At 40.8% G+C, this 27998-nt stretch overlaps 1 protein-coding gene across 1 annotated transcript; it reads left to right on the top strand.

Annotated features, from left to right (window-relative positions):
• Positions 1-4: 4 nt before the first annotated feature.
• Positions 5-27982, top strand: HCLS1 (hematopoietic cell-specific Lyn substrate 1). Its single transcript, XM_021692455.1, has 14 exons — positions 5-112; positions 3008-3091; positions 3714-3787; positions 15267-15396; positions 17230-17340; positions 19074-19128; positions 23291-23401; positions 24239-24294; positions 24875-24944; positions 25559-25770; positions 26169-26273; positions 26792-27002; positions 27141-27209; positions 27409-27982. Exons 2-14 carry the CDS (start codon positions 3008-3010, stop codon positions 27543-27545), a joined length of 1425 nt encoding a protein of 474 aa, XP_021548130.1. The 5' UTR covers positions 5-112; the 3' UTR covers positions 27546-27982.
• Positions 27983-27998: the final 16 nt, after the last annotated feature.

Raw genomic sequence — 27998 nt, 5'->3', positions numbered from 1 at the left:
GGAACTGAAGCAGCAGCTCAGAGTCTCTTGCTCTGAAGTGGCAGCACAGAGTGGGAGCCCAGTGACGACGTGAAAAGCTGGGAGCTTAGAGCAGACACTCGCACTACTGGAGGTGGGTACTCTGAGCAGTGGGAAAGTCAGGGAGCGCAGGGCAAGAGCTGAATTAAGAAGAACCTACCTGGCTCTTAGTCCTCCGTGAGAGATGAAGTCCTTGCTAATAGGCTCTTAAGGTTTTATGGCCAGAGGCCTGGCGGTGAGTGGTTGTGGGTAATGAGCATCTGGGGATGGAAATGGAAATGAGGGTCTGGAGCCCAGGGCACAGGATTCAGCAGCCATTCAGGACCCCTAGTTTCTGCTGACAATCTACAACCCCCTCCTAAAGCCTGTTGCTCCTGGGCACTGAGATGGGAGGAGGACCACAGGAGATGAAGACAGAGTCTCTGTCCTTGGAGAGCACAGGGTCTAGCAGAGAGACAAAACTCACTAGGAGACATTGTGACAGAGCAGGAAGTAGTTGCTTCTGTGCACCAGGGCTGAGCGCCAGGGCAGATGGAGGCCCAGTGAAGGCATGACGGTTGGATGAGGGCTAGCTTCTGTGATTGTAGGATCACATAATCCCAGAATGTCAGAAATGAAGGGGACTGGGTGGATTAGCTAGGTTAACCTCTTCATTTATTTTCCACTGGGGAAAACTGAGCACCAAAGTTGTTCAATGATTTACCAAATTAGCATTTTAAATTGCCTTCCCTGGTACCTGACAAGTAAGTACATACCTTATGTTGATTCCCTTACCCCTGTTACCACAGGGGCTTAGTAACAGAGCTGTGGTGACCTTCTGACTCAAGGTCCATGTACTTTACTGATGCTCTAGGGCAGCCTTGTGATGAGGCCCTTGATTGTGCCTGCAGTCCTGGGCACCGTTGCTCACCAACTTATTCCCCAGTCTCCTACTGCTAATAGCACCTCTCGCTTTCCTATAGCCAGTAGCTCAAGGACACCAAATAGTCTCTGTATCAGAAACTTCCCTTTATTTCAAAAATACATGAGGATGGGAGGTTTTTTTGGGTGAGTTAGGCTGAGGCCTCAGAGGATCAGCAGGAAAGAGGAGAAGACCATCAGTCCTAGTTGCTTCCTTTTTGATCATGAATATTTCAGAAACTTCTCCTTTCCAGTTTTCTGTGTGAAGTCATTTTGTCAAAAAGCAGCCCAGAAGCCAGGACCATAGGCCTTCTCTACCTGCTCTCCCATCCATAATTGTTGCCCCACAGGGGAAGGCAGAGCTGTTTTGGGCAGGGACTCATCCCACAGTGTAGCTGATTCAGTCGATACTTCTCCACTGTCCTCTTTGCATCTTTTTAATCAACCTTCCCCCTAATTTCCCTGGGCTAGTTTCCAAGGGGATTCTCTTTCTTTTTTTAAAAAAAGATTTTATTTATTTATTTGAGAGAGAAAGAGAGGGAGAGCACAAGCAGGGAGAGAGGCAGAGGGAGGAGAAGCAGGCTCCCCATTGAGCAGGGAGCCTGATGTGAGACTTGATCCCAGGGCCGTGAGATCATGACCTGAGCCGAAGGCAGACGCTTAACCGACTGAGCCACCCAGGTACCCCTCCAAGGGGATTTTCAAAGAGTGTGGAGAAAGATGGAGTTTTCGGGCGCCTGGGTGGCTCAGTTGGTTAAGCGACTGCCTTCGGCTCTGGTCATGATCCTGGAGTCCCGGGATCGAGTCCCGCATCGGGCTCACTGCTCAGCAGGGAGTCTGCTTCTCCCTCTGACCCTCTTCCCTCTCGTGCTCTCTATCTCTCATTCTTTCTCTCTCAAATAAATAAATAAAAATCTTTAAAAAAAGATGGAGTTTTCATGTAGAAAGGAAAATCGGAGACTCTGAGGGCCTGTATGGAGACACTATGGAGTCCTAGGAGCAGTTAAGAGGAACTCATTTAGAAGACAGTAAAAGAGCATAGGAAAAGACACCAGTGGAATGAGGAGTCCAGGGAAGGATCAGTAGGGGAGTTGCCAGCTAGCAAGTGGTATCAGGGTCCCCCAAGCAGATAAGCATTATCCATTGTTTCCTCTTCACGCAGAGATCCAGGATCCCACAGATGCAGAGCAACTTGCTGCTCCTCATGCATAATTGGCAGGGCCAATGGAAACACTGGGGATGCCACAGTAGAATAACAATTTGGCTCCCCTTCATACTAGTGTTCTCTAAATATTTCTTTATTGTTTACTTAGTTAATAAAAATCTAATAACTCCTAATGTTCAAAATAAGGGATTCATTACATGTTATCTTTTGAACCAGCTATCTTCCTTAGAAATATAATTGAACTGTTTTTAAAAATTAAAGAATAGGTGGTTCATTCCCAGCAAATAATGCTTCCCTATGTGTTATTCAGGATAGGAGTCTCAGCTGACTGCCCTACTGACCTCATGCACCTGTTCAGTAGCTGCTCTTAGAGTGGAGATGGGACAGCAACTTGCACTGGAGTTGGGATTTTCTTGGTAGAATTAGGCAGGTTGTAGAGAGGAGTGTAGGTTTTCACTTTATTCAGAGCTGGACCAATACACATTTCAACAGCTATAACAGGAGTCATGAACAGAAACCTGAGTGGGATGGTGCTATAATTCTAGGGTTGCCCTAGTACCCGTCATTGATTGCCACTTCAAGCCACTGCCCAACTAGCCTTGGGACACAAATGAATGATCCCCACGCTTTATTTAACATTAAAGGTTATTTAACATTACCTACATTACCAACATTTAACATTACCTATACCCAGACTCAGTAGGCTTAGGCCATGTTAGTTTAGCTTGAATAAATCCTCCTCCCCACTCCTGTAACTGAGCAAAAGTATTTTCCTAAAACTTACATCTGCTTTGCCTCAGCTTCTATTTTATTCTAAGAAAAAATAGCAAAACTACTGGACTGCTATATCATTGACTTCAGCATTCTTGTTTTTCCTCTTCTTGATTTTCTCCTCCTAATTATTCCCATCTCTGTCACCCTCAGATGTGGAAGTCTGTAGTAGGGCATGATGTATCTGTTTCTGTGGAGACCCAGGGTGATGACTGGGACACAGACCCTGACTTTGTGGTGAGTTTGGGAATAGCTTTGCTTGGAAAATCAATAAAAGGTTTAAGTGGGGGGATGAGGGAAGGGCATCTGGGCCACTCTGTCATCTTTGAGGGGGTTTAGAAAGGACAATCTGGGACTGAAATAGCCCTAATGGTAGAACTGACTGGTAGGACAGTTGGCTGTCATGAGTGGGGCATGCATGATAGTTGATGTTGAGGATGGAAGGGGACAGGGGCAGAGGTGTTTGACATTGTGACTGAGGGGCTATTACAAGCTATGGTGAAGGTGAGGTTATCAACAGGCAGGTTAACCTGGGTCTCCTTTGGCCTGTGAGCCAGGATATGAGCTAGACCCGTGTAATTTGTGGGGATTCAGTAGCTGTAGAAGACCTGAAGGGAGCAGAAAGGGAGGTTTCGGAGCCCACCAGTTTAATGTTAACATGGTGGGGGGCAGGGTCAGGTAAATAGAGGGAGGAGTCTGAGTAAAGATCCTGAGTAAAGACCCTAACTTTACTTTTACAAAAAGTAAAAAGGAGGCAGGAGATGCAGGAGACCTGGAGGGCATGTGCGCCAGCTGCATGGCCTCTCTCCATGTGGCACATCTCTTGCCATCACTTATTGCTCAATGTTGTCTTTTGCAGAATGACATCTCTGAGAAGGAGCAACGGTGGGGAGCCAAGACCATTGAGGGCTCTGGACGCACAGAGCATATCAAGTAGGTGCCAAAAAGACTGGGGAATGGGAAAAGGGTGTGGGAGGAGCCTGAGGAAAACTTGGAAACTCAGGGGAAGGTGAGGGAAGAAGGAGGAGAGGAGGGAGTTAATGTCTATGTGTCTTTGTGTTTATTGTTTCTCAAATCTGTCCCTGTGTGTCTCTATGTGTATCATTGTGTATTTGTTTCATGTCTCTCCTCTTATCCCCTCAACCTTATTCTCTCTCTTATTTCTGACAACTATGCTATTTTCCCAGTGGGTCTATTATAAGAGATTCCGAGAGGAAGTGGTTCATATACTGAGGTTGTGTCACTTTATATCCACATAAATATGTGTCTAGAATGTAGGTGACTTCAGATGGGACAAGAAGGATTCAGTAAAACATCAAGGTAAATAACTCAGAATAAATATTGTAAAAAGAGGACAATATTAGGTCCCATACCTGGCCTGGATGATTTTTAAAATAAAAATTTGTATTTGGCTACTTGACAGAAGCTGGAAACCATGAAAGGTAATATGAAGAAATATCACACTTGGAAAACCTGTTGATTAAAACTATTTTAGTAATGGTGTTTAGGGGTCTTAAAAGTCATAACCTAATATTTTATCAGAAATAAAAGCAAACCATGGAGTGCCTGGGTGGCTCAGTCATTAAGCGGCTGCCTTCGGCTCCAGTCATGATCCCAGGGTCCTGGGATCGAGCCCCGCATCGGGCTCCCTGCTCCGTGGGAAGCCTGCTTCTCCTCTCCCACTCGCCCTGCTTGTGTTCCCTCTCTCACTGTGTCTCTCTCTGTCAAATAAATAAATAAAATTAAAAAAAAAAAAAGAAATAAAAGCAAACCAACAAAACACTCATACTGTAAGAGAGAAGGAACTTTAGACATATCCAAGGGTTTCTGTGTGTATATTCACATCGAAAGATTCCCTTTTCCTCCATGGATTGTTCAGGATCATCTAACCAGGGCTGTCTGCTTTGATTGTATCAGAATGTCAAAGGTAGACACAATCAGCAGCATAACAAGAGCAAAAATAAAAAAGCAAAAATTAACAATTACACACAAATTGACAAAATTAATATAGCTTAAAACTCCATTTTAACTACCCACACACATTCTAACAGTGTTTTTACCTCTTTTCCCCCTAGATTTTAAAGCGTCAATGGATGACCACATTGCACAAACAATGCACTATGAAAACTTGGCATATGTTTATATAATTTGATAATATTCAATACTATGCATTGTTGTTTGATCAGACATAATGATTTGTCTTATGTAAATGTAATGAATATTGTTCTTTTTTTTTTTAAGATTTTATTTATTTATTTGAGACAGAGAGAATGAGAGAGACAGAGAGCACATGAGAGGGGGGAGGGTCAGAGGGAGAAGCAGGGTCCCTGCCAAGCAGGGAGCCCGATGTGGGACTCGATCCCGGGACTCCAGGATCATGACCTGAGCCGAAGGCAGTCGCTTAACCAACTGAGCCACCCAGGCACCCATGAATATTGTTCTTAAACAAACCAGGCAATTCTGGAAGCAGTTGGAAAGATGAAAAAAATGGAACAGGGACATGGAGGAAGTTTCTTGATGTTCTTTTTCAGGCTCATAGATTAAAAAAAAAAAAGATCCTTTCCTGAGTAAAGGCTACTCAGCACTAATATCCTGAGAACTGTTAAGAGGAGGATACAAATCCTCCTTGTACCTTTCCCCAACCAGTGCCTGTCTCATGCATAGTAGGAGCAGAACATTTTAAGGAAGACTCCTAAATCTTTGCCATGATCTTATAGAAAGAGCTTGAGTTTGGGTATCAGATAGATTTCGGTTCAGTGGACAGCCCAGCAGCTACAAGTGATGTGAATTTAGACATATAATGTCTCCAAATCTCAGTTTATTTGTTTATCAAATGGGGATAATAATGGCTACCCTGCAGAATATGGTTAGAATTCAATGGGCTAACATGTATCAACTTTCTAGGGCAGTATTTAGCACCTCTTAAGCAGCTCAATAATACGTCTCTTTCTTGTTACTATAGGTTAGTTTAAATCAGATTTTATTCCTAAAAACCTAGCATAAACTTGTAAAAAAATGACAGTCTTTCTTCTTCCTAAGTGGTGTTTACTTGGACTGTGGTGTTACACAATTCAGTATATCCATTACCCTGACTCCTGACTCTTGGAATTGTAAAATGTAGCGACTTTGGACGTTACCTTATTAGCCTAACTGGATCTCTATATGATAACATAAATGGTGGAGACATTTACACAAAAACCCACTCCCCTCCCATTTACCCACCCTACCAAGGTGTAAAAGCCCTATCTCTGCTAGTAACTAGCCAGGTAACAGTGGACAGGTCCCTTTTTCTCTCTGATTCTCCGTTTTCCCACTGGGATCAAAAAGACCTCTAGAGGACTTTCCATTAGTAAGTCTCTAATATTCTGGGATTCTCTCTGGCTAGTGTGGGCTAAGCCAATTTTTAAGGTCAAATGGGAATCACTAAGGGCTTTGGAAAGGAGGGGGAAGTTGGAGAGGAGAACAGTAGCTGCAGAGCTGAGATCACTCAAAACAGGAAAAGGAAGCGATTGTGGTTCTCACTAATCTCACTACCTTCCCCCACAACATAATCTTTCTTTTTAAAGTCTGCCTAAAGTATATTTAGTTTGGGGAGCGGCTTGGTAATTCAGTGAATAGCTCAAATGGTAGTTTCCATCCCTCATCTTTTGTATAGAGAAGTCCTAGGCCAGGCAGCTCCAAGCAACCTAGTGTTTGAAGGGCTCTGGCCCTTTCCTCCAGCTTCTTTCTGCCAGTCTTGCTCTCTCTTGCTCATGTGCCTCTTTAAAGCCAGTATATCCCATGTCCATCCCTGGCTGGATGTAAACACTGAGCTGCTTCTTGTCACTATACATTAGTCTTGGCTGTTCCAGAATTTTGTGTAAATGCAATAATACAGAATGTATTCTTTTGTGTCTGTCTTCTTTCACTCAGCATAATTTTTTGACATCTATCCGTGGTCTTTGCGTATCAGTCTTTTTTTTTTAAGATTTTATTTAAATTCACTTTAGTTAACATATAGTATATTATTAGTTTCTGGGGTAGAATTTAGTGATTCATCAGCTGCATACAACACCCAGTGCTCATTACATCAAGTGTGCTCCTTAAAGCCCATCGACCAATTACCGCATCCTCCCACCCACCTCCCTCCAACAACCCTCAGTTTGTTCCCTAGAGTTGATAGTCTCTTAGGGTTTGCCTCCCTCTCTGTGTATAAATAGTCTTTTTGTTCCTTTTTACTGTCAAATAGTTTTCCATGGTATGGATATACCATAGTTTGTTTTATCCGTTACCCTTCTAATGGACATCTGGATTGTTGACAATTTGGGACTATTACAAATAAAGCTGTCGTGAACATTTGTGTCCAGAGCTTTTTGTTGACATATATTTTTATTTCTTTTGGAAAATAACTTGGAGTAGAATTGCTGAGTTATATAATAAGTGTATTTATTTTTTTAAGAAATTTCCAAACTGTTTTCTGAAAGGAATTTACCATTTTTTTATTCCTACCAATAAAGTATGGATTTCAATTGCTCTGCATCCTTGTCTATACTTGGTATTGTTAGTATTTTTAATTTTTACCACTCTTGTGGGTATGTGGTGATTTTAATTTTTTTTTCTGATGCCTAATTTTATTGAGCATCTTGCTATAAGTCGTTCATGTATCTTCATATATCTTCATTTGAAGTGTCTGTTCAAATCTTTTCCTCACTTTTAAAGTAGATCATTTGTATTGTTATTGAGTTTTAAGGGTCCTTTATATATTCTGGATATGTCTTTTATGAGATATATGTTTTACAAATATTTTCTTCCAGCTTATAACTCACCTTTTCATTTTATTAATGGCATCTTTTGAAGATCAGAAGATATTAATTCTAATAAAGTCTAATTTTTCAAAAACGTATTTTGACTGGCACTTTATGTATCTGAGAAACTTTTGCCTACTCTTTCAAATTGTGAAGATTTTCTCTTATATTTTGTTCTAAAAGATTTATAGGTTTAGCTTTTACATTTAAATCTATGGTCTCTTTCAAATTAGTTTTTGGGTACAGTGTGAGGCAAAGATTGAGGTTCTTTTTTTTTTGCATGGATATTTTATTATTCCAACATCATTAAAAGACTGTTCTTTTGGGGCACATGGGCGGCTCAGTTGGTTAAGCATCTGATTCTTGATTTCAGCACAGGTCATGATCTAAGGGTCATGAGACAGAGCCCCATATTGGGCTCTTCCTGAGCATGGAGCCTGCTTAAGATTCTCTCTCTCCCTCTCCTTCTGCCTCTCACCACCCCCCATAAAAGACTGTTCTTTCTCTGTTCACTTACCTAGCATCTTTGACCATATATATACAGGTCTATTTCCAGACTATTTCTTTATCTATATGTCAACCTTGAACCATACCATATGGCAGTGATTATTGTAGCTTTATGATATGTTATAAAGTCACACCATCCTCTAAATTTGTCTCCTTAAAAAAAAAAAAAAAACCTTTTCACTATACCAGGACTTTAATTTACATTTCTACATATATTTTAGAATAAACTGGTCAATTACTACAAAAATACCTGTTCATATTTTCATTGAAATTGCATTGAATCTGTAGATCATTTTATTTTTTTAATTTTATTTTATTATGTTATGTTAGTCACCATACAATACATCAACAGTTTTTGATGTAGTGATCCATGATTCATTGTTTTCATATAACACCCAGTGCTCCATGCAGTACGTGCCCGCCTTAATTTATGGACTCTGAGAAACAAACTGAGGGTTTTAGAGGGGGGTGGGGGGATGGGTTAGCCTGGTGATGGGTATTATGTAGATCATTTTAGAAAAATTGTTAGCTTAATGGTCTTGAATTTTCCTGTCCATGAACATTTATTTAGATCTTCTTTAATTTTTTCAGAAATATTTTTCAGTGTTCAGGTCTTGGACATATTTTGTTAAATTGATGCTAAAATACTTCATATGATTTCATGTGATAAGTGGTACTTATTTTTAACTTTTAATTATTTCCAAATGTCCATGGCTAATATAGTCATACCTCAGTGATATTGCAGGTTTGGTTCCAGATCCTCACAATAAAGTAAAGATCATAATAAAGCAAGTCAAATGAACTTTTTTTATTTTTCAGTGCATATAAAAGTTATGTTTACATCATATTGTAATCTACTAAGTGTGCAGTAGCATTATGTCTAAAGAAAATATGTACATACCTTAATTTAAAAACACTTTATTGCTAAAAAATGTTAACCATCATCTGAACATTCTGTGAGTCATAATCTTTTTGCTGGTGGAGGGTCTTGCCTCAGTGTTGATGGTTTCTGACTGATCAAGGAGGTGGTTGCTAAAGTTGGGGTGACTGTGGCAATTTCTTTTTTTTTAATCTTTTTTTTTAAGATTTATTTATTTATTTGAGAGAGAGACAGATAATGACAGAGACAGCGGGAGACAGCACAATCAGGGAGGAGAGGGAGAAGCAGGCTCCCTGCTCAGCTCGATCCTGGGATCGTGACCTGAGCTGAAGGCAGACGTTTAACTGAGCCACCCAAGTGTCTCGACTGTGGCAATTTCTATGGCAAAATTTTCTGTGCCAAAATTGGAAGTTTGCTACATTGATTGACTCTTCTTTTTATCAATGTAGCATGTAACACTGATAGCATTTTCCCACAGTAGAGCTTCTTTCAAAATTGGAGTCAATCCTCTCAAAACTTGCCACTTGGGCGCCTGGGTGGCTCAGTCGTTAAGCGTCTGCCTTCGGCTCAGGTCATGATCCCAGGGTCCTGGGATCGAGTCCCACATCGGGCTCCTTGCTCGGCAGGAAGCCTGCTTCTCCCTCTCCCACTACCCCTGCTTGTGTTCCTGCTCTAGCTATCTCTCTGTCAAATAAATAAATAAAAAATTAAAAAAAAAAAAAACACAAAAAAAAAACTTGCCACTGCTTTATCATGTAAGTTTATGTAATATTCTAAATCCTTTATTGTCATTTCAACAGTCTTCATAGCATCTTTACCAGGAGTACATTCCATCTCAAGAAACCACTTTCTTTGCTCGTCCCTAAGAAACAACTCTTCATCCATTAAAGTTGTATCATAAGATTGCAGCAGTTCAGTCCCATCTTCAGGCTCCACTTCTAGTTCTCTTGCTATTTCCCCCACATTTGCAGTTACTTCCCCCACTGAAGTTTTGAACTCCTCAAAGTCATCCATGAGGGCTGGATGCAACTTCCTCTAAACTCCTGTTAATGTTGATATTTGATCTCTCCTGTGAATTACGAATGTTCTTAATGGCACCTAGAATGCTGAATCCTGTCCAGAAGGTTTTCAGGGTACTTTGCCTGGATCCATCAGAAGAAACACTATCTATGGCAGCTATAGCCTCACAAGATGTATTTCTTAAATAATAAGACTTGAAACAAGAAATTACTCCTTGATCCATGGGCAGCAGAATGGATGTTTTGTCAGCAGGCATGAAAATGACATTAATTAGGTAATCTCCATCAGAACTCTTGGATGACCAGGTGCATTGTCAATGAGCAGTGATATTTTGAAAAGAATCTTTCTTTCTGAACAGTAGGTCTCAACAGTGGACTTAAAATATTCAGTAAACCATGTTGTAAACAGACATGCTATTATCCAGGCTTTGTTGTTCCATTTATAGAGCACAACAGAGTAGATTTAGCATAATTCTTAAGGGCCCTGGGATTTTTGGAATGGTAAATGAGCACTGGCTTCAGCTTAAAATCATCAGTTGCCTTAGCCCCTAACAAGAAAGTCAACCTGTCCTTTGAAGCTTTGAAGCCAAGCATTGACTTCTTCTCTCTAGCTATGAAACTCCTAGATGCCATCTTCTTCCAATAGAAGGCTGTGTTGTCCACGCTGAAAATCTGTTGTTTAGTGTAGCCATTGCCATGAATGATCTGAGCTAGACCTTCTGGAGAACTTGCTGCAGCTTCTCCATCAGCACCTGCTGCTTCCCCTTACACTTTCATGTTACAGAGATGGCTTCTTTCCTTAAACCTCATGAACCCACCTCTGCTAACTTCCAACTCTTTTTCTGCAGCTTCCTCACCTCTCTCAGCCTTCCTAGAATTGAAGAGAGTTAGGGTCCTTCTCTGGATTAGGCTTTGGCTCAAGGGAATGTTGTGGTTGGTTTTAATCTTTTATCCAGACCACTCAGACTTTCTCCAAGTCAACAATAAGGCTGTTTCACTATCTTATCATTCATGTGTTCACTGGGGTAGACTTAATTTCCTTTACAAACTTTTCCTTTGTATTCACAACTTGGCTGTTTGGTATAAGACGCCTAGCTTTGGGCCTGTCTTGGCTTTTGACATGCCTTACTCACAATGCTTAATCATTTCTAGCTTTTGATTTAAAGGGAGAGATGTGATTCTTTCTTTCAGTTGAACACTTAGAGGCCATTGTAAGGTTATTAATTGGCCTGATTTCAATACTGTTGTGTCTCAGTGAATAGGGAGAACCAGAAGAGGGAATGAGATAGGGAAATGGCTGGTTGGTGGAGCAACCAACATTTATGAATTAAGTTTACCATTTTATATGGGTGCAGTCCATGCTGCCGCAAAACAATTACAATAGTAACATCAGAGATCGCTGATCACAGATCACCATAGCAAGTATAATAATAATGAAAAACTCTGAAATACTGTGCAAATTATCAAAATGTGGCACAGAGGGTGCCTCGGTGGCTCAGTTAGTTAAGCAACTGCCTTCGGCTCAGGTCATGATCCCGGAGTCCTGGGATTGAGTCCCACATCGGGCTCCCGGCTCAGCGGGGAGCCTGCTTCTCCCTCTGACCCTCTCCCCTCTCATGCTGTTTCTCTGTCTCTCTCTCTTTCTCTCAAATAAATAAATAAATAAAATCTTTAAAAAAATGTGGCACAGAGACATGAATGAGCAAATGGTGTTGGGAAATGGTACCAGGGGACTTGCTTAATGTAGTGTTGCCACAAATCTTCAATTTGTTAAAAACACAATATCTGCAAAGTGCAATAAAGTGAAGTGCTCCTAAAATGAGTTATGCCTGTATGTAGAAGTGAAATTGATTTTGATAGTGACCTTGTATCCTGTGAACTTGCCAAATGTACTTAATAGTTCTAGTAGCACATTTTGTAGATTCTTTAGGATTTTATAAATCTATGATCATAGCATCTGTGGATAAAATCTTAGTCTGTGTGACTCACCTTTTTGCTTTTACTTCTGTAACAAAACCAAAAAGATCTGTTCCTTCTGTTAGTTCATCTTTAAGGTCCTGGATTTCACTTGGCCATGAACTGCATTGCTTTATCAATTCCAAGTTATTTTAAAATTTAAAACAGGCATCTGAGAGTTAATGTGTCAAAAGTTTCTTATGTATGCCACTTAGCACATTGGATTGTAACTTTTTGCATCTCTTCCACCTGACCGTTATCTCCATAGTGGAGTGCCTTACACTCAAAAGTTTAATTAACATTTAATATTTATTGAGTGAAGGAGTAATATAATTAAGACCTATTTAGAGTGGCTTCAGCTATATTCTACAGAATTTGATAAGAAGTTGGTCTTCTTTGGCCCCAACATTTTTATTTAAATTGTATTATCTATTGGCATGATCCTCTGATTAGCCTTGCTGTCATCCATGAGGTGGAAATTCCTGAATCTCACTTTTTCCCTTTCAAAAACTTGTTTTAACTATGATATAGTTATGACCTATGTGGCAATCATTGGACTCATTAAAACTTTGCACATTTTCCTCATTTGAAAGTAATGCTTAGCCCCATTTTCTTCATTCTTCATCTGAATATTTTGGTTGGGAAATAACAGCTATTTACATGTTCTTGGAACCAATCGCTTTTTTGACACAGACATTTCTAAAGTGTCAAGAGTTGTTGAACTAGCAACACAGGATCTGTGCCTCCACTGCTGCCAGATGGTTTAAAGCAGACACGGGAACAGATGGTTCTTCCAGCACTTGGCTTATTGCATTTGGTTCAAAGCCAGCTTTCTAAAATTAACTGTGACTAAAGCTGAGAAGGCTTTTAAAAAAGACTTTTGGTGGGCTTATCCTCCAAGGCCACCAGATGGATCTATTCTCCCATGAAAGAGGAACATTTCTGCTGTGGGGTGGCCATTCTACCTGTAACCAATGTATCTAGTTTTCCGGAGCTAGTGAAGCCCCGGTAACATCACTGTCTCAAATGTCTAAACCTCTCTTTCTTGCTGCAGGAAGTCAAATTTTTTTATTAAGGGTTCTCTTGCCCAAATGTTTCTAAGAATCCCCAGAGATGCTTATAGGTGTCCAAGTATCAGTCCTGATTGTCACTCACGGATGCTGGTGCTAGCGCTGAGCTATCACTTCATACCCTCAGGGCAAACAGATACTCAGAGAGGCTCTCTACCCTCATGGTGTAGATGGAAGCGAAGTAAGAAGGAGAATGCCTCCTTTGGGTGTTACATTCTCTTAGGGATAGAAGTGTCCCAAATCAAGGTTATTTGGGCCTTAAAGTGTAACAACATTTAGTGATAAGAGTGAATTTTATTAGTTTTTTTTAAATCCCTGATAATGGCTTTATATTTTACTTATTCCTGGTGCAGTTACTTTTTTTAATTTTAGTTTTTTATTTAAATTCCATTTAGTTAACATATAGTATGTTATTAGTTTCAGGGGTAGAATGTAGTGATTCATTAGCTGCATGTAACACCCAGTGCTCAGTACATCAATGCCCTCCTTAATGCCCATCACCCATTTAGCCCATCCCCCCACCCCTTCCCCTCAGCAACCCTAAGTTTGTTTCCTAGAGTTAAGAGTCTCTTATGGTTTGCCTCCCACTCTGTTTTTATCTTATTTTATTTTTCCTTCCCTTCCCCTATGTTCATCTGCTTTGTTTCTTAAATTCCGCATATGAGTGAAATCATATATTTGTCTTTCTCTGACTTATTTCACTTAGCATAATACCCTCCAGTTCCATTCATGTTGTTGCAAATGGCAAGCTTTCATTCTTTTTAATGGCTGAGTAATATTCCAGTGTGTGTGTGTGTATACATCTTCTTTATCCAATTACACTGTTGGTGGGAATGTAAACTGGTGCAGCCACTTAGGAAAACAGTGTGGAGGTTCCTCAAAAAGTTAAAAATAGAGCTACCCTACGCCCCAGCAATTGCACTACTATGTATTTATCTAAAGGATACATAGTGATTTGAAGGGGCACATGCACTCCAATGTTTATAGCAGCAATGTCCACAATACCCAAAATATGGAAAGAGCCCAAATGTCCATTGAAAGATGAATGGATTAGTTTTTATTAGCTTTTTTTTTTCATTTCTGTATAGCTGATATATAATGTTACATTAGTTTCAGGCATACAACTTAGTGATTTGACAAGTTTATACATTATGCTATATTCACCACAAGTGTAGCTACCATCTGTCCTGTTACATCACTATTATAATATCATTGACTATATTCCTTATGCTGTGACTATTATTCTTTTTTATTATTATTATGTTCAGTTAGGCAACATATAGTACATCATTGGTTTTTGATGTAGTGTTCAATGATTCATTAGTTGTGTATAACACCCAGTGACTATTATTCTTGTGATGTATTTATTCCATAACTGGAAGCCTGCACCTCCCCTTCATCCATTTTGCCTAATCCCCATCCCCTCTGACAAACAACAGTTTGTTCTCTGTATTTATAGATCTGATTCTGCTTTTTATTTGTTTTATTAGATTTTACCTTCAGGAATTATCAGATTTGGGGACAGAGGTGAAGAGCATTCATTTTTGACAAGAATATACACAAAATATTTAATGTATAGATAAATCTCCCAAAGCTACATTTTTCCTAATCATCATTGTTAATGACTTCCTAGTATGCCATTGAGAGGTAATATTGCAATTTACTTAATTATTCTCCGAGTATTGGCCATATAAATTATTTCTTAATTTTGCTATTATATACAGTGTTTCAGTGCATAGTATTAGACATTAAAGCTTGCCATGTTTAAAATTATTTCTTTGGGGTAAACTCTCAGGACTAGAATGTGTGGGTAAAACAGTATATAAATATTTTTGTGCTTCGAGAGAGAGAGAGAATATCTAATGCCAGAAGGAAAATAACTTCCCAGTTACTAGAATATAATTGGTGTCACTCTCCTCTAATATTCAAGAGCATGAAAAATGAGGCAAATATCAGAAGGTTATTTAGTGGAATAACTGACTAGAGGAAATATTATTGGCTTATGGAGAGTTTAAATCAGACTATGGTCTGAAGGCCACACTCATCTCTTACTCTCAGACCCAGTATTGATATACTTTGGGGGCTCAGATTATTGCTAAAAATAAACAACACACCTCAAGATTTCTATTTTTCTGGGAAGGAGAATTCATTGACTTCCCTGTGCTAGATGAGTCTCTGTCATGTGGTTACTTCCAGCATCCACCAGCTGAGGAACAAAGTGTCAGAGGAGCATGATAGTCTCAAGAAGAAGGAGATGGAAGCAGGGCCCAAAGCATCCCATGGGTATGGAGGTCGGTTTGGGGTGGAAAGAGACCGAATGGACAAGGTAAGTTGAAAGGAAGATATTTGCTTAAAGACAAAAGATAGATTCGTTTATTGGTATTATGGTTTAAAACTTGTTCAAAAGTACAGCATTCGTTTGGGCTTTAAAATAGAATGTGCACATATTATTTGTATCATTTTTTTCCCCTGATTTCAACACATAAAATACAGATGGTGGAAAACAGGATTCAAAAATTTGGAAGGGGTGGCCCACAGTAGACCCAGCCATACAGTAACTCCTAGACTGAGGAGACGGGGTCACAATTAGAGAAGGAAAAAATATGTTTTAAAATCATTTACTGCTTTTGAATGTTTGTATATTATGTCGATGTTACTTCTCTTATTATTTTCTTTACTGTGTACTTAGTGTTCTTTTTGTATATATATTATATCTAATATGTGCACATGTGAAAAATATTGATGTGAATTTATTTATTAGATGCCTTCAAATATGAATATTGTTTTCCTTTATCCATTAGCTACTATAAAAGTATATAATAAAAAATGCTTGTATTATAAATCATAGTTTCCACTGATTTTCCTAACCTCAAAGATAGTGATATATGCCTATAACAAAAAACATTTTATCTCCAAGGAGAAAAAAATATATTCAGTAAAAGCCATTCATTCACCCTCAAGAAGTGTTTTGTTTTGTCATTGTGTTAAGTGCAACATAGGCTTATATTCTCCACAAAATTCCTAGGAAAAAACTAAAATAGATAAACATTCATTCATTCTTAAATTCACAAGCAAATTTGACCTACACAGACCTAAAAATACTGCAAAATGACTTCCCGGGAGCTCATAAAGGGCAGTGTTTCACATCAGTCTCTGTATTGATAATGTTTGTCCCAGCATGAGCTTGGAAATACAGGAGGAAGAAGAAGCTTTTTAATTTCTTCTTAGTTGAGACTCTGTAAGGTATCATTATTGGGTTTGAAATATTACTCAAGTCCCAGATTATTAAAGTATCCATATCTAAATATTGGAAGAGAGATAGTTTTCAAAATCGAATAGAAAGTAAAACAATACAAAACAAAAAGTGGAGGGGAATAGGAAAGTTATATGCCCTCTTGGGCTACTTGCAGTATTATCTGCCAATGCCCTTTGGTGTAGACTCAGTCACTGTTAAATATCAGGGCTCGGTTGGCTCTTCTGAAATCTGATGGACACCCAGGCACAAAGATCCAGAACAAAGCATCTGGCTGTTCTCGTGAAATATGCTATCTCAGCTGCAGCATTAAGTCAGTTCCCTTTGATCGCTCTTCAGTAACTACCTCATTCTATTTTGACCCATAAATGCCTTGTTTTTAGCTTTCTTTTTGTGTCTACATCTCTATTCTTGGGGTTCCCAGTCCATCCTATAGGAGTTTCCTGAATGATGGGTTCCTAATGGTATTAAAGAAGACTTGGGATGTGCAAGCCTCCAGAAAAAGTAACCTTGCTCTCCCTGTATCACATATTGCTTATGTGATATACTGGTGGAGGCTGTGAGACTGACCCAGAATGGAATTTCTGGTATTCTTACATCCCAACCCATGTCTGCATCATTTCTTTTCTTTTTTTTTTCCTCAAAATTTTATTTAAATTCAAGTTAGATCACATATAGTGTAGTACTAGTTTCAGGGGTAATGTAGTGATTCATCAGTTGCATGTAACTCCCAGTGCTCATCACATCACGTGCCCTCCTTAATGCCCATCACCCAGTTACCCCATCCCCCACCCGTCCCCTCCAGCAACCCTCAGTTTTTTCCCTATAGTTAAGAGTCTCTTATGGTATCATTTCATTTTTTATGGTCATTTTTGTCTTTCACTCATTCCATCTGATTTTTCTTAGAGTGCTGTGGGCCATGAGTATGTTGCTGAGGTGGAGAAGCACTCTTCTCAGACTGATGCTGCCAAAGGCTTTGGGGGCAAATATGGAGTTGAGAAGGACAGGGCAGACAAGGTAAGTCTCTCCCTGTGCTACCCAGCTCAAATCATGTGGGATTTACCAATACTCACCATTGAATGTGGGTCTACACTTCTCCTATGGAAAGACAGGGTAGTGGACTCAGGAGAGTCCATCATGAGGATAGCCCCTATAAACTTCCTTAGCAAGTTCTTTGGTTCCACTTTGGGAGACCACATGCTGAGCTGAATAGTGTTAATTTAAATGAGACAAAGATTCTCAAACTCTGTTTAGATAAGGAATCCGTCAAACCATTGGTTTTTATTATATCTGTACGCATGAAGAAAGAAGAGGGAAATTTCAAAGCTCCTCTTTTGGTCAAATATCAAAATGTTGTAATTATTTATGCCTTTTAGGAGAACACAGATGTTGGCTTAAGTATTATTACCACGGCAGCAAACAATCAAGTATAATGTTTTTAGAAGGTAAAGGTTACATTTCACAGGATTTAGCACCAAATCTCTGAAGTCCAGAGGTTTTAAAGACTCCTTTTTACAAAAAAAAAAAGTAGTTTTAAAGAGATGAGAATGCCCAACCAACAGCACCACCCAGGCGCCCCAGATTAGACTCTTGGATCTTGTTTTTTATGGTGCAGAATAGTGTCTCTTCCCTTGCAGCTGCATACAGACAGGACATTTCCTTCACAGCTAGCTGAGATTTTCTTTTTACCTGCAGTTGTTAATTAGGTGGGTCTGAATCCTTAAAGCTAATTGTCAAAATGTTATTTGCATTTTAGGGGGTTGGGCAGAAAAGTTTCAAAATTACTGTAAGGAAAAGGAAAAACATAGCAGGTAATTTTTTAAGGCAGTAATGGAGTATGGAGCATGGAATGTTCTCTAACCTTCCATCTTGCCTTTGCCTGATTTCTCATCGTTCTTTCTTTCATCTGCCTCAGAAGCCAGAAACTGAATCACCTAAACAATCAGTGTGTCATGTAAATTAAGAAACAATACAAACTAATAGCTCTTGAGTTGCAAAATCTAGTCTTGCTTAGAGACCAATAGGTACTGAGCTAGATGGGGATGCTGCTGTGTGGTGATGTTAGGTATTGGCCAGTGTATCCAGCCCTGGAGCGGTTAGGATCTCCCAGTTGCCTCTCCTCCCTTCAAAACGCATCTCTGGGTTTCTGCTGCCACTTAAGGAAAGAGAAGAGGCATAGTATAATCAGTTAGGAATGGGATAATATTTCTTAGATGTGCATAGTGCTTTATAGTTTACAAGGCACTTTTCTAGCTATTATCTCATTTTAGTTTCATGAGAGTTTGGAAGAAAAGCACTAATTTCCTGAGTGACACAATGCAAACCCTTTATACACCTTGCCCCATTTAGTACTCACAATATCCCAAATAAAGAAGGATCATTTCTCCCACTTTATAGTTGAGGTTAACAAGGCAGGTTTACCTATTTTCATTTCATATTTGAGGAGACTGAGGTTCAGTAACGTAAAGGACATGCCTAAAGTTAAACAACTATAAATAGGGAAGGTTGGGGTTGGGGTTTGAATCTGGAGGTGATGAACATACAGAGCCCATGTTCATTGCACTGTAACACACTGCTGCTACACCGGCCTGTCAGGTCAGGGTGCTCATCTGTTTCTAGGGTAAACTCCCACTCTCAGCCCTGAGCTCTTGTAAACTAGCTTCTGGCCTGAGCTAGGGGTAAAGGTATGTGAGGGAGGGGAAAAGTTGTCAGCTCCAATTCTAACCAATGCACTCTCCTTTTCTCTGTAGTCAGCAGTTGGCTTTGATTACAAAGGAGAAGTGGAGAAGCACGCATCTCAAAAAGGCAAGGACCCTGCGCTTCAGCCTTAGCAAACTGATTGACCTGTTCTGCTCAGACTTCACCTCGCAATATCTGTCATCAACTCCCTCTAGTTCCATAGTTGTTTCCCCACTATTTTATTTATTTTTAAATCCAAGCATGTACTTGCTTCTTTCTTCTTTATCTCTTTCTAGGAGATTGGTCAAGTTTTCTTTAGTTCCGCCTTTCCCTCTAGTGGATTGAAAATAAGGTATTTTACTCGTTTATTTTAGGGAGCAATCCCTAAGTGTTAACATTCATCTTTGACTTAAGTTTAAAATTAATCACTGTCTCTTCCTAGTAATAAAGGAAATGTAGAATAAGTTAATTATGTTCCTTCTACATCCTACATTCTTTGTGCCAACTGGCCAAATGTTGTTGCTCAGGATAAGGATTCCATGTGTTTTTAAACTCCACAAAAATGAATCATTATTATTATGTAGTGATACTTATTTAAATTGACCAATGTATTTACCAAGTTCCTGGTGCATCACTGTTTATTGTATCTCACTGTTTCCTCCTTTCTTCTATTTCCTTCTTACTAAAGTATAACCTTTGATAATTCTTTCCATGAAAGCCTATGAAAGAACTTCCAGGCTTTGTCTAAAAAATACATTTTGTTCCATTCTTCATTGTTATTTTCCCTTCACCTCTTTGAAGGTATTATTTCAGCCTCTGACATCTCTCTTGTGTAGTCTAACGATCATTCCTTTGTAGGTAACATGTCTTGTCTCTCTTTTTTTTTTAAAGGTTTTCTTTTTGTCTCTGATATTCTCAAATATCATCAGGATATATCTAGGTGTTGGATCTATTTCTCTTATCCTACATGAGACTTATCGATCCTCTTCAACCTGAGAAATAACTTCCATTATGGAAAGTTCAAAGGCATGTTTTCTTTGGATAGTGCCTCTCCTCTTCTCTCTTTTATTCCTTCTTCAGGAACTCATATCAATGCATATTGAGAATTCTCATTCTCATTTGGATGTCTCTCTCTTTTTAATTTTAATTTTTATTATTATTTTTTAAATTTTATTATGTTATGTTAGTCACCATACAATACATCATTAGATTTGATGTGGTGATCCATGATCCATTGTTTTCATATAACACCCAGTGCTCCATGCAGTACGTGCCCTCCTTAATACCCATCACCGGGCTAACCCATCCCCCCCTCCCCCCTCCCCTCTAAGACCCTGTTTGTTTCTCAGAGTCCATAGTCTCTCATGGTTCATCTCTCCCTCCGATTCCCCGCCCCCCTTCATTTTTCCCTTCCTTCTCCTAATGTCCTCCATGCTATTCCTTATGTTCCACAAATATTCCATGCTCATGGATCAGAAGAATAAACATTGTTAAAATGTCTATGCTACCTAGAGCAATCTATACCTTCAATGCCATCCCGATCAAAATTCCAATGACATTTTTCAACGTGCTGGAACAAACAATCCTAAAATTTGTATGGAATCAGAAAAGACCCTGAATTGCCAAAGAAATGTTGAAAAAGAAAAACAAAGCTGGGGGCATCACGTTGCCCAATTTCAAGCTATATTACAAAGCAGTGATCACCAAGACAGCATGGTACTGGCACAAAAACAGACATATAGACCAATGGAACAGAATAGAGAGCCCAGAAATGGACCCTCAACTCTATGGTCAAATAATCTTTGACAAAGCAGGAAAAAACATGCAATGGAAAAAAGACAGTCTCTTCAATAAATGGTGCTGGGAAAATTGGACAGCCACATGCAGAAGAATGAAACTCGACCATTCTCTAACACCATACACAAAGATAAACTCAAAATGGATGAAAGACCTCAATGTGAGACAGGAATTCCATCAAAATCCTAGAGGAGAACATAGGCAGTAACGTCTTCGACATCGGCCACAGCAACTCCTTTCAAGATACATCTCCAAAAGCTAGTGAAACAAAAGCAAAAACGAACTTTTGGGACTTCATCAAGATAAAAAGCTTCTGCACAGCAAAGGAAACAGTCAACAAAACAAAGAGGCAACCCACAGAATGGGAGAAGATATTTGCAAATGACACTACAGATAAAGGGCTGGTATCCAAGATCTATAAAGAACTTCTCAAACTCAACACCCAAAAAACAAATAATCAAGTCAAAAGACTGGCAGAAGATATGAAAAGACATTTCTCTGAAGAAGACATACAAATAGCTAACAGACACATGAAAAAATGTTCATCATCATTAGCCATTAGGGTAATTCAAATTAAACCACATTGAGATACCACCTCACACCAGTTAGAATGGCAAAAATGGACAGGGAAAGAAACAACAAATGTTGGAGAGGTTGTGGAGAAGGGGGAACCCTCTTACACTGTTGGTGGGAATGCAAGTTGGTATAGCCACTTTGGAAAACAGTGTGGAGGTGCCTTAAAAATTTAAAAATAGAGCTACCCTATGACCCAGCAATTGCACTACTGGGTATTTACCCCAAAGACACTGATGTAGTGAAAAGAAGGGCCATATGCACCCCAGTGTTCATAGCAGCAATGTCCGCAATAGCCAAATGGTGGAAAGAGCTGAGATGCCCTTCAACAGACGAATGGATAAAGAAGATGTGGTCCATATATACAATGGAATATTACTCAGCCATCAGAAAGGATGAATACCCAACTTTTACATCAACATGGATGGGACTGGAGGAGATTATGCTAAGTGAAATAAGTCAAACAAAGAAAGTCAATTATTTTTATTTTTTAAAGATTTATTTATTTATTTTAGAGAGTGCAGGGGTAAGGGGCACAGGGAGAGGGAGAGAGAGTCTTAAGCAGGCTCTATGCCCAGTGCAGAGCCCAGTGCAGGGCTCGATCTCACAACACTGAGATCGTGACCTGAGCCGAAATCAAGAGTCAGATGCTTAACCAGCTGAGCCATCCAGGTACCCCAACCATATGGTCTATCTTGGTGAATGTTCTATGTGCATGAAAAAAGTATATTCTGCAGTTTGGGAATATAATATTCTGTAAATGTCAATTAGGTTTTGTTAGTTGATAATGTTGTTTGGACCTTCTATAATTTTAGATTCTTTTTGTCTAAGCATTCTATCAATGTAAGAGGAGGGTTAAAATTTTCATCTAGGATCACAGGTTTTTCTATTTCTCTTCCTGTTTCTGTCAGGTTTTGCTTCATGAATTTCGATTCTGTTAATAGATTATACCGGCATACATATTCCTCATTAATGATGATTTGTTTTCTTATTATTGTGTTATATCTCTTTCATCTCTTATAATGCATTTTGTATTGAGGTCTACTGTTTCTCATATTCCTGCCATCTTTCTGATGCTTATTCTTTCTGTGGTATATATTTTTCTATATCAGCATTAATTTCTCAGCTTAGAATTCCTGTGTAATATAAGTGGTATAAAACTGGATATTTGCATTCTGTATACTCAGGGTAGGCCTGGAGTTTCCAAGTCCCATAGGTAAAACTTCCCCCTATTAAATGCTGAACAAACTACAACCCCCCTCACCATTTCCCTACATAAACGAGTAGAATTTTTCTAGAATTCTTTTATAGGAGTGAGCAGACTGCCATTTCTTGTTCCCCAGTCCTCTGTTCTTGTATAAGAACACCTGACCCTAGATCCTAATCCCTAGGTACTAAATTTGGGACTTAAAACACCCTTGGGTTTTCTGAGTCAGCTCATAATTACCCTCATCTGTACTGCTTTGATTTATCTATGGTTTCTGGAGCCAGGATTTTTTTTCTTTTTTCTTGAGCTTTACTATTAAAAAAAAAAAGATCGTTATATTTTAGCAGACATTTCTAAGTGTTTATATGGGAGTAGGAACAGGCATAAATTTCATATGTATCTGCCTTCCCCCCTCAAAAGTCTCTCCTTACATTCTCTATACTTTCCCCTTCCCTGAAGAAGGGAAAAAAATGAAATGATCTTCTCATCTTGGGATGGGAGTAAAGGAGGAGAGGAAAGGAGTGAACAATGTTGAATTAAAGCTTACACAAGATGGCTTAGGACACTATTTCTCTTTAATCCACCTCGATTCTAGCCCTGCTGCCTTCCCAGGTCCCTACCCCTCTGCACCCACTCCTCCTGACTTCTCTCTTCCACAGCACCTTCCTGTGGGCTGAGAGTGGGCTCTCATGACTACTCCTTCCACCACAGATTACTCTCATGGCTTTGGAGGCCGCTATGGGATAGAGAAGGATAAACGGGATAAGGCAGCTCTGGGATATGACTACAAAGGAGAAACAGAGAAACACGAGTCCCAGAGAGGTGAGTTGGGGTTGGAGAGGAGGGAGGTCACACAGTAGCATAGAGCCCTCCTTCCTTCCTTTCTGGAAGCTGACACAGAGAACCTAGAATACAGAGGTGCAGATGTACAGTGGAGGTGGTGGTATAAAGGGTAAGTGTCTGTATGTGTGTGTGTCGGGGGGAGAAACCAGGAGGGTAGAGAGGAATACAGCAAGATTAGGAGCAGGACAGAGGAGGCCAAAGAGAAGGGGTCACTGAGAAAAGGGTAAAGACAGGCTGGGTGATGACACGTGGGTGATTTGGCTATGAGCCTCACAAGGACAGAGAGGTCTCTCTCTGCCCTGGGACACATAGGGGATGGCTGGAGGGCTCTCCTTATTTTTTCCAATTTCTTCCTTTATATTCCTTCCTTTTCTGTCACTTCTCTCTTTTTATATTTCTCTCTTCACATCTCTCTCCCATCCATTCTCTCTCTCAATCCTTTTCTGCCTCTTCCCATCCATGCTTCTCTCTATCCTCTGATTCTCATTCTTCCTCATCCATCTCTATTTTTCATGTTCCTGTCTTCTGGTCTTTCTTCCCGTGATTCCTCTACCTACACATTGCTAGCATATACTCTTCTTATGACTCTCAAAACTTTTTTTTAAGATTTATTTATTTATTTATTTGACAGAGAGAGAGACAGCAAGAGAGGGAACACAAGCAGGGGGAGTATGAGAGGGAGAAGCAAGCTTCCCTCTGAGCAGGGAGCCCGATGCGGGGCTTGATCCCAGGACCCTGGCATCATGACCTGAGCCGAAGGCAGAGGCCTAATGACTGAGCCACTCAGGCACCTTCTCAAAACTTTTTGTCCTGCAGATTATGCCAAGGGCTTTGGTGGTCAGTATGGAATCCAGAAGGACCGAGTGGATAAGGTAAAGCACCAGCACACCAATGTCTTGAGAAGAGGTCCCTAAACTGCACCTGAAGTACATTGAGATAGGAAAAGCTAAGTGTCCTGAGGTGTCTTCCTACACTCCCCACTGACTACCTTCGGTATCTAATGGGCAAGTCTTCTGCAGCCTAAGCTTTAACTAAGAAGAGTGGAGGGAGTCAGAGAGACAAAAACACATAAACTTCAGGGAAAGGTGATGTTTGAAATTTCATTGATTCCTAGGTGTTGCTTAATTCAATCTATAATCTCCTCCCACTCCATTCACATTAGTTCTTCTTCATGCATTGGCTGGGGCCCTGCTGCATTCTAGGCAACTGCACTTAGAGATGTGAGATTCTAGGCACACTGAGCTTTCAAAAAGGGGATCTGAGCCCACCAGTTTAGAACTTCTTTACTGCTCTCTCTGCCACAAAATAACAATATTGGAATATCCTGTTTAACTATTGAGCATCAGATGGTGAGGGATACCTCCTAGAAGGCTCCAAACCCCAATACTGACTTTGGGTCATTACTGTTCCCTTCTCCTCCCCACACTGTGCATACTCTTCTCCTCCCTGCAGAGCGCTGTTGGCTTCAATGAAATGGAGGCCCCAACCACAGCTTATAAAAAGACAACACCCATAGAAGCTGGTAAGTCTTAACAATTCCTTTTCTCTATGTTCCTCAACCACCTCCGCCTTCTTGTTCTTTCTTATGCCTAGACTACCTCCTCCATGCTTTTAACTACCTAGACTAGCTGAGATAGACTTGACCCTGCCCAGGTATTTCTAGATTCATTCTCCTAAAAAACTAGGTTAAGTGGATAGAGAGATAGAGTGACATTGGGAAGGAACCGTAAGGAGAGAACACATGGAGGGAGGGATAGGGAGTCATCTGGGAAGAATACAGAAAGATAAGAGCTTGGGATGGGGGAGAGAGGGTAGGTGGTGGTTAGAGGGCATACAGATTTAAGGAATGTGGAGAGGAAAAGGATGCTAGTTAGGGGAACAAGGCTTATAACTTAGAAAGGACAAGTCTGAGACTGCATGGCCTGGCTATACGGAAATCTGGGCTTTATGTCTACATCCTCCTCCTATAATCCCCTTGTTCCTCCATTAGTACCTCTTTTCCTTTCCTCGCATGAGTTCCTCTCCATCTGCTCTCTGCCTGGATATTTAACCAATTCCTTTTCTTCCTTTGAGTGCCATCCACCACTCCGACCCCTGACTCAAGACAATCCTAATTCTTCTTGCCTATGTCTGCAGCTTCTAGTGGTGCCCGTGGGTTGAAGGCAAAATTTGAGTCTATGGCTGAGGAAAAGAGGAAGCGGGAGGAAGAAGAAAAGGCACAGCAGATAGCCAGGCAGCAACAGGAGAGAAAGGCCCTGATAAAGATGAGCCATGAGGCTCAGCAGCCAGTGGACACTGTGGGAGAACCAGAGGTGCCAGCCCCATTGCCCAAGAAAATCTCTTCAGAGGTGAGTGGTTGGCCTTTTGGGGTTCACATCCAGGATCCCTTGCCCAGATAGGAGACTAAGGAGTCCAAATCATTGATAGAAAATAAGGCACAGGCCTCCCTGGTGTAAGGCAAAGTCTAAAACTACGATCTCTGTCTTCAGGAAGATTTCAGTCTGAGTGATTGGGCCTCATATATACCAAAATGTTGGGGGGGGGGGGGAAATCCCAGATTTACATAAACCAAATTTGCATGTTTTGCTGTGTAGCCAGTAATTGCTGCAGGAACTAGAGGAAGGAGCTATCACTTCAGGTTGGAGCCCATCTTGAGGGATGGTTGATTTGGATTGGGTGGGTATTCCAGACAGTAGAGAAGAGGGAGGTTTGCATACTTACAAGAGAGATGCTTTATTCTCCCCAGGCCTGGCCTCCAGCAGGGAGCTGTCCATCATCAGAGCCTGAGCCTGTGAGAACCAGTAAGGAACAGCCAGTGCCTGCCCTGCCCTTGAGGCAGAATCCCCCAGAGGTAAGTAGAGCCCCAAAGATTCTCTGCCTCTTTCCCATCTCCTCATGTCCTAGGAAGGTGGGCCATATGAAGTGACCAACCATCCTGGTTTGTCTGGTACTGTCCTGGTCTTAGCACTGAAAGTCTTGCATTCTGGGGACCACCTAGTCCTGGGCAGACCAGGACAGTTGGTCATCCTGCCTGTGGTATTCCCAACAATGTGTTTTTGCTTCAGTGTTTTCCCGGTCATTCAAGGAATCAGACTTGCTTTCCATTTCCCTCTCCTCACACCCTTTACATTTCCCTCCTATCACCTCTTGATAGGTGTTTTGAGTAGGTGGGTATGGGAGGAGCTCGAGGAATAAAGATGGATAAAAGACTGGGTTCCCTAGGGAAGGCTATTAGATGGAGGCAAGGATAGAGGGTAGAAGTGGTAGGATGGTGATGGGGGGCGGTCTTAGTAGTCCTCCACTGGGAGGTTGTAGAGAGGTAGCTCCTGATGGGTAAAAATCACTCTGATCCACACCGTCTCTTCACAGGATGAGGAGCCCCCAGCTTTGCCTCCCAGGACTCCAGAAGGCCTGCAGCTGGAGGAAGAGCCAGTATATGAAGCAGAGCCTGAGCCTGAGCCTGAGAATGACTATGAGGATGTTGGAGACATGGACAGACATGAGCAGGATGGTGAACCAGATGGGGACTATGAAGATGTGCTTGAAACTGAGAATCCTTCTTGTCCCTCCACTCTGGCTGGTGAGTGGTGGGGGAGAAACAGCTCCTGAATGGGTCTAGTCCAGGGGAGGGCAAGAGGAAGAATTGCCCCATTCCCTAGAAGGACCTGTTTTCCTTCTCCATGTTGGTGAGACCATGTTTATATCTCTCATTATGCAGAATCATCTGGCTACCCAGCTGGGACTGGAGCAGGGATCTCAGCTATAGCCCTGTATGATTACCAAGGAGGTAGGTTTGGAGTGGCCTGAGGGGTCTGGTGCCTGGAGGCCCTTACTAGGAGAGAGGGAGATGGATTCTGGGGGTCAGGGAAGGACCAGCCTTGGCATCAAGAAGAACAGCCCCTTTCCCTCCCTGAGGTTTACAGTGGGCACAGGAATGGAAGGATTACTGTTTGACCATCCTAATATTCCATCAATTGCCTCCCCAGAGGGAAGCGATGAGATTTCCTTCGATCCTGATGACATCATCACTGACATTGAGATGGTGGACGAGGGCTGGTGGCGGGGACGTTGCCACGGCCACTTTGGACTCTTTCCTGCAAATTATGTCAAGCTCCTCCAGTAAATGGCCCTCCCTGTCTTCTGCACTGTGACTTCCCACGTCCAAAGTTGTTCTGCCTCCACCCATGCCCCATTCCTGCTGCAAGTGTCATGAGTTGCCTGATATTCTAGACAGACTTTCTTCTCCCTCTCCACTAGGGGTTGGGGCAGAGACAACATGAAGAAGGGGTCTCCTTCCACTCAGTGTCCTCTCTACCCTAGATGAGCTTATGCACGTTTATGTTGTGGTCCTTCCTCCTTCGCCATGAATACTCCTTCAAATACCCTAAGTTCTGCCTTGCTCCGTTTGTGAGCTCTGAGCTTCCTGGTTTGTTTATATGGGAAGGTATGTCTAGATTGCCTGGTTTGCTTGGCTGTGCTATTTGCCCACTTTCCTTTTTTGTGGAGATAATTTTTTAATCTTCTCTCTGTTCAGTTAAATCAGAAATAAAGTGGGACTATGATTCATTTCTATGCT

This window comes from Neomonachus schauinslandi, chromosome 1 (assembly GCF_002201575.2).
Source record: "Neomonachus schauinslandi chromosome 1, ASM220157v2, whole genome shotgun sequence".
In the NCBI taxonomy this organism is placed as follows: Eukaryota; Metazoa; Chordata; class Mammalia; order Carnivora; family Phocidae; genus Neomonachus; species Neomonachus schauinslandi.
Note: the sequence above shows the minus strand (reverse complement) of the source record. Positions and strands in the feature narration are given on the sequence as shown.

Excerpts from the sequence above, each read along its gene's own strand:
- HCLS1 (XM_021692455.1), top strand. The coding sequence starts at position 3,008 with ATGTGGAAGTCTGTAGTAGGGCATGATGTATCTGTTTCTGTGGAGACC. Across the intron at positions 24,295-24,874 it reads AGAAGGACCGAGTGGATAAG|AGCGCTGTTGGCTTCAATGA; the intron begins GTAAAGCACCAG and ends TCCTCCCTGCAG. Across the intron at positions 27,210-27,408 it reads CCTGTATGATTACCAAGGAG|AGGGAAGCGATGAGATTTCC; the intron begins GTAGGTTTGGAG and ends TTGCCTCCCCAG.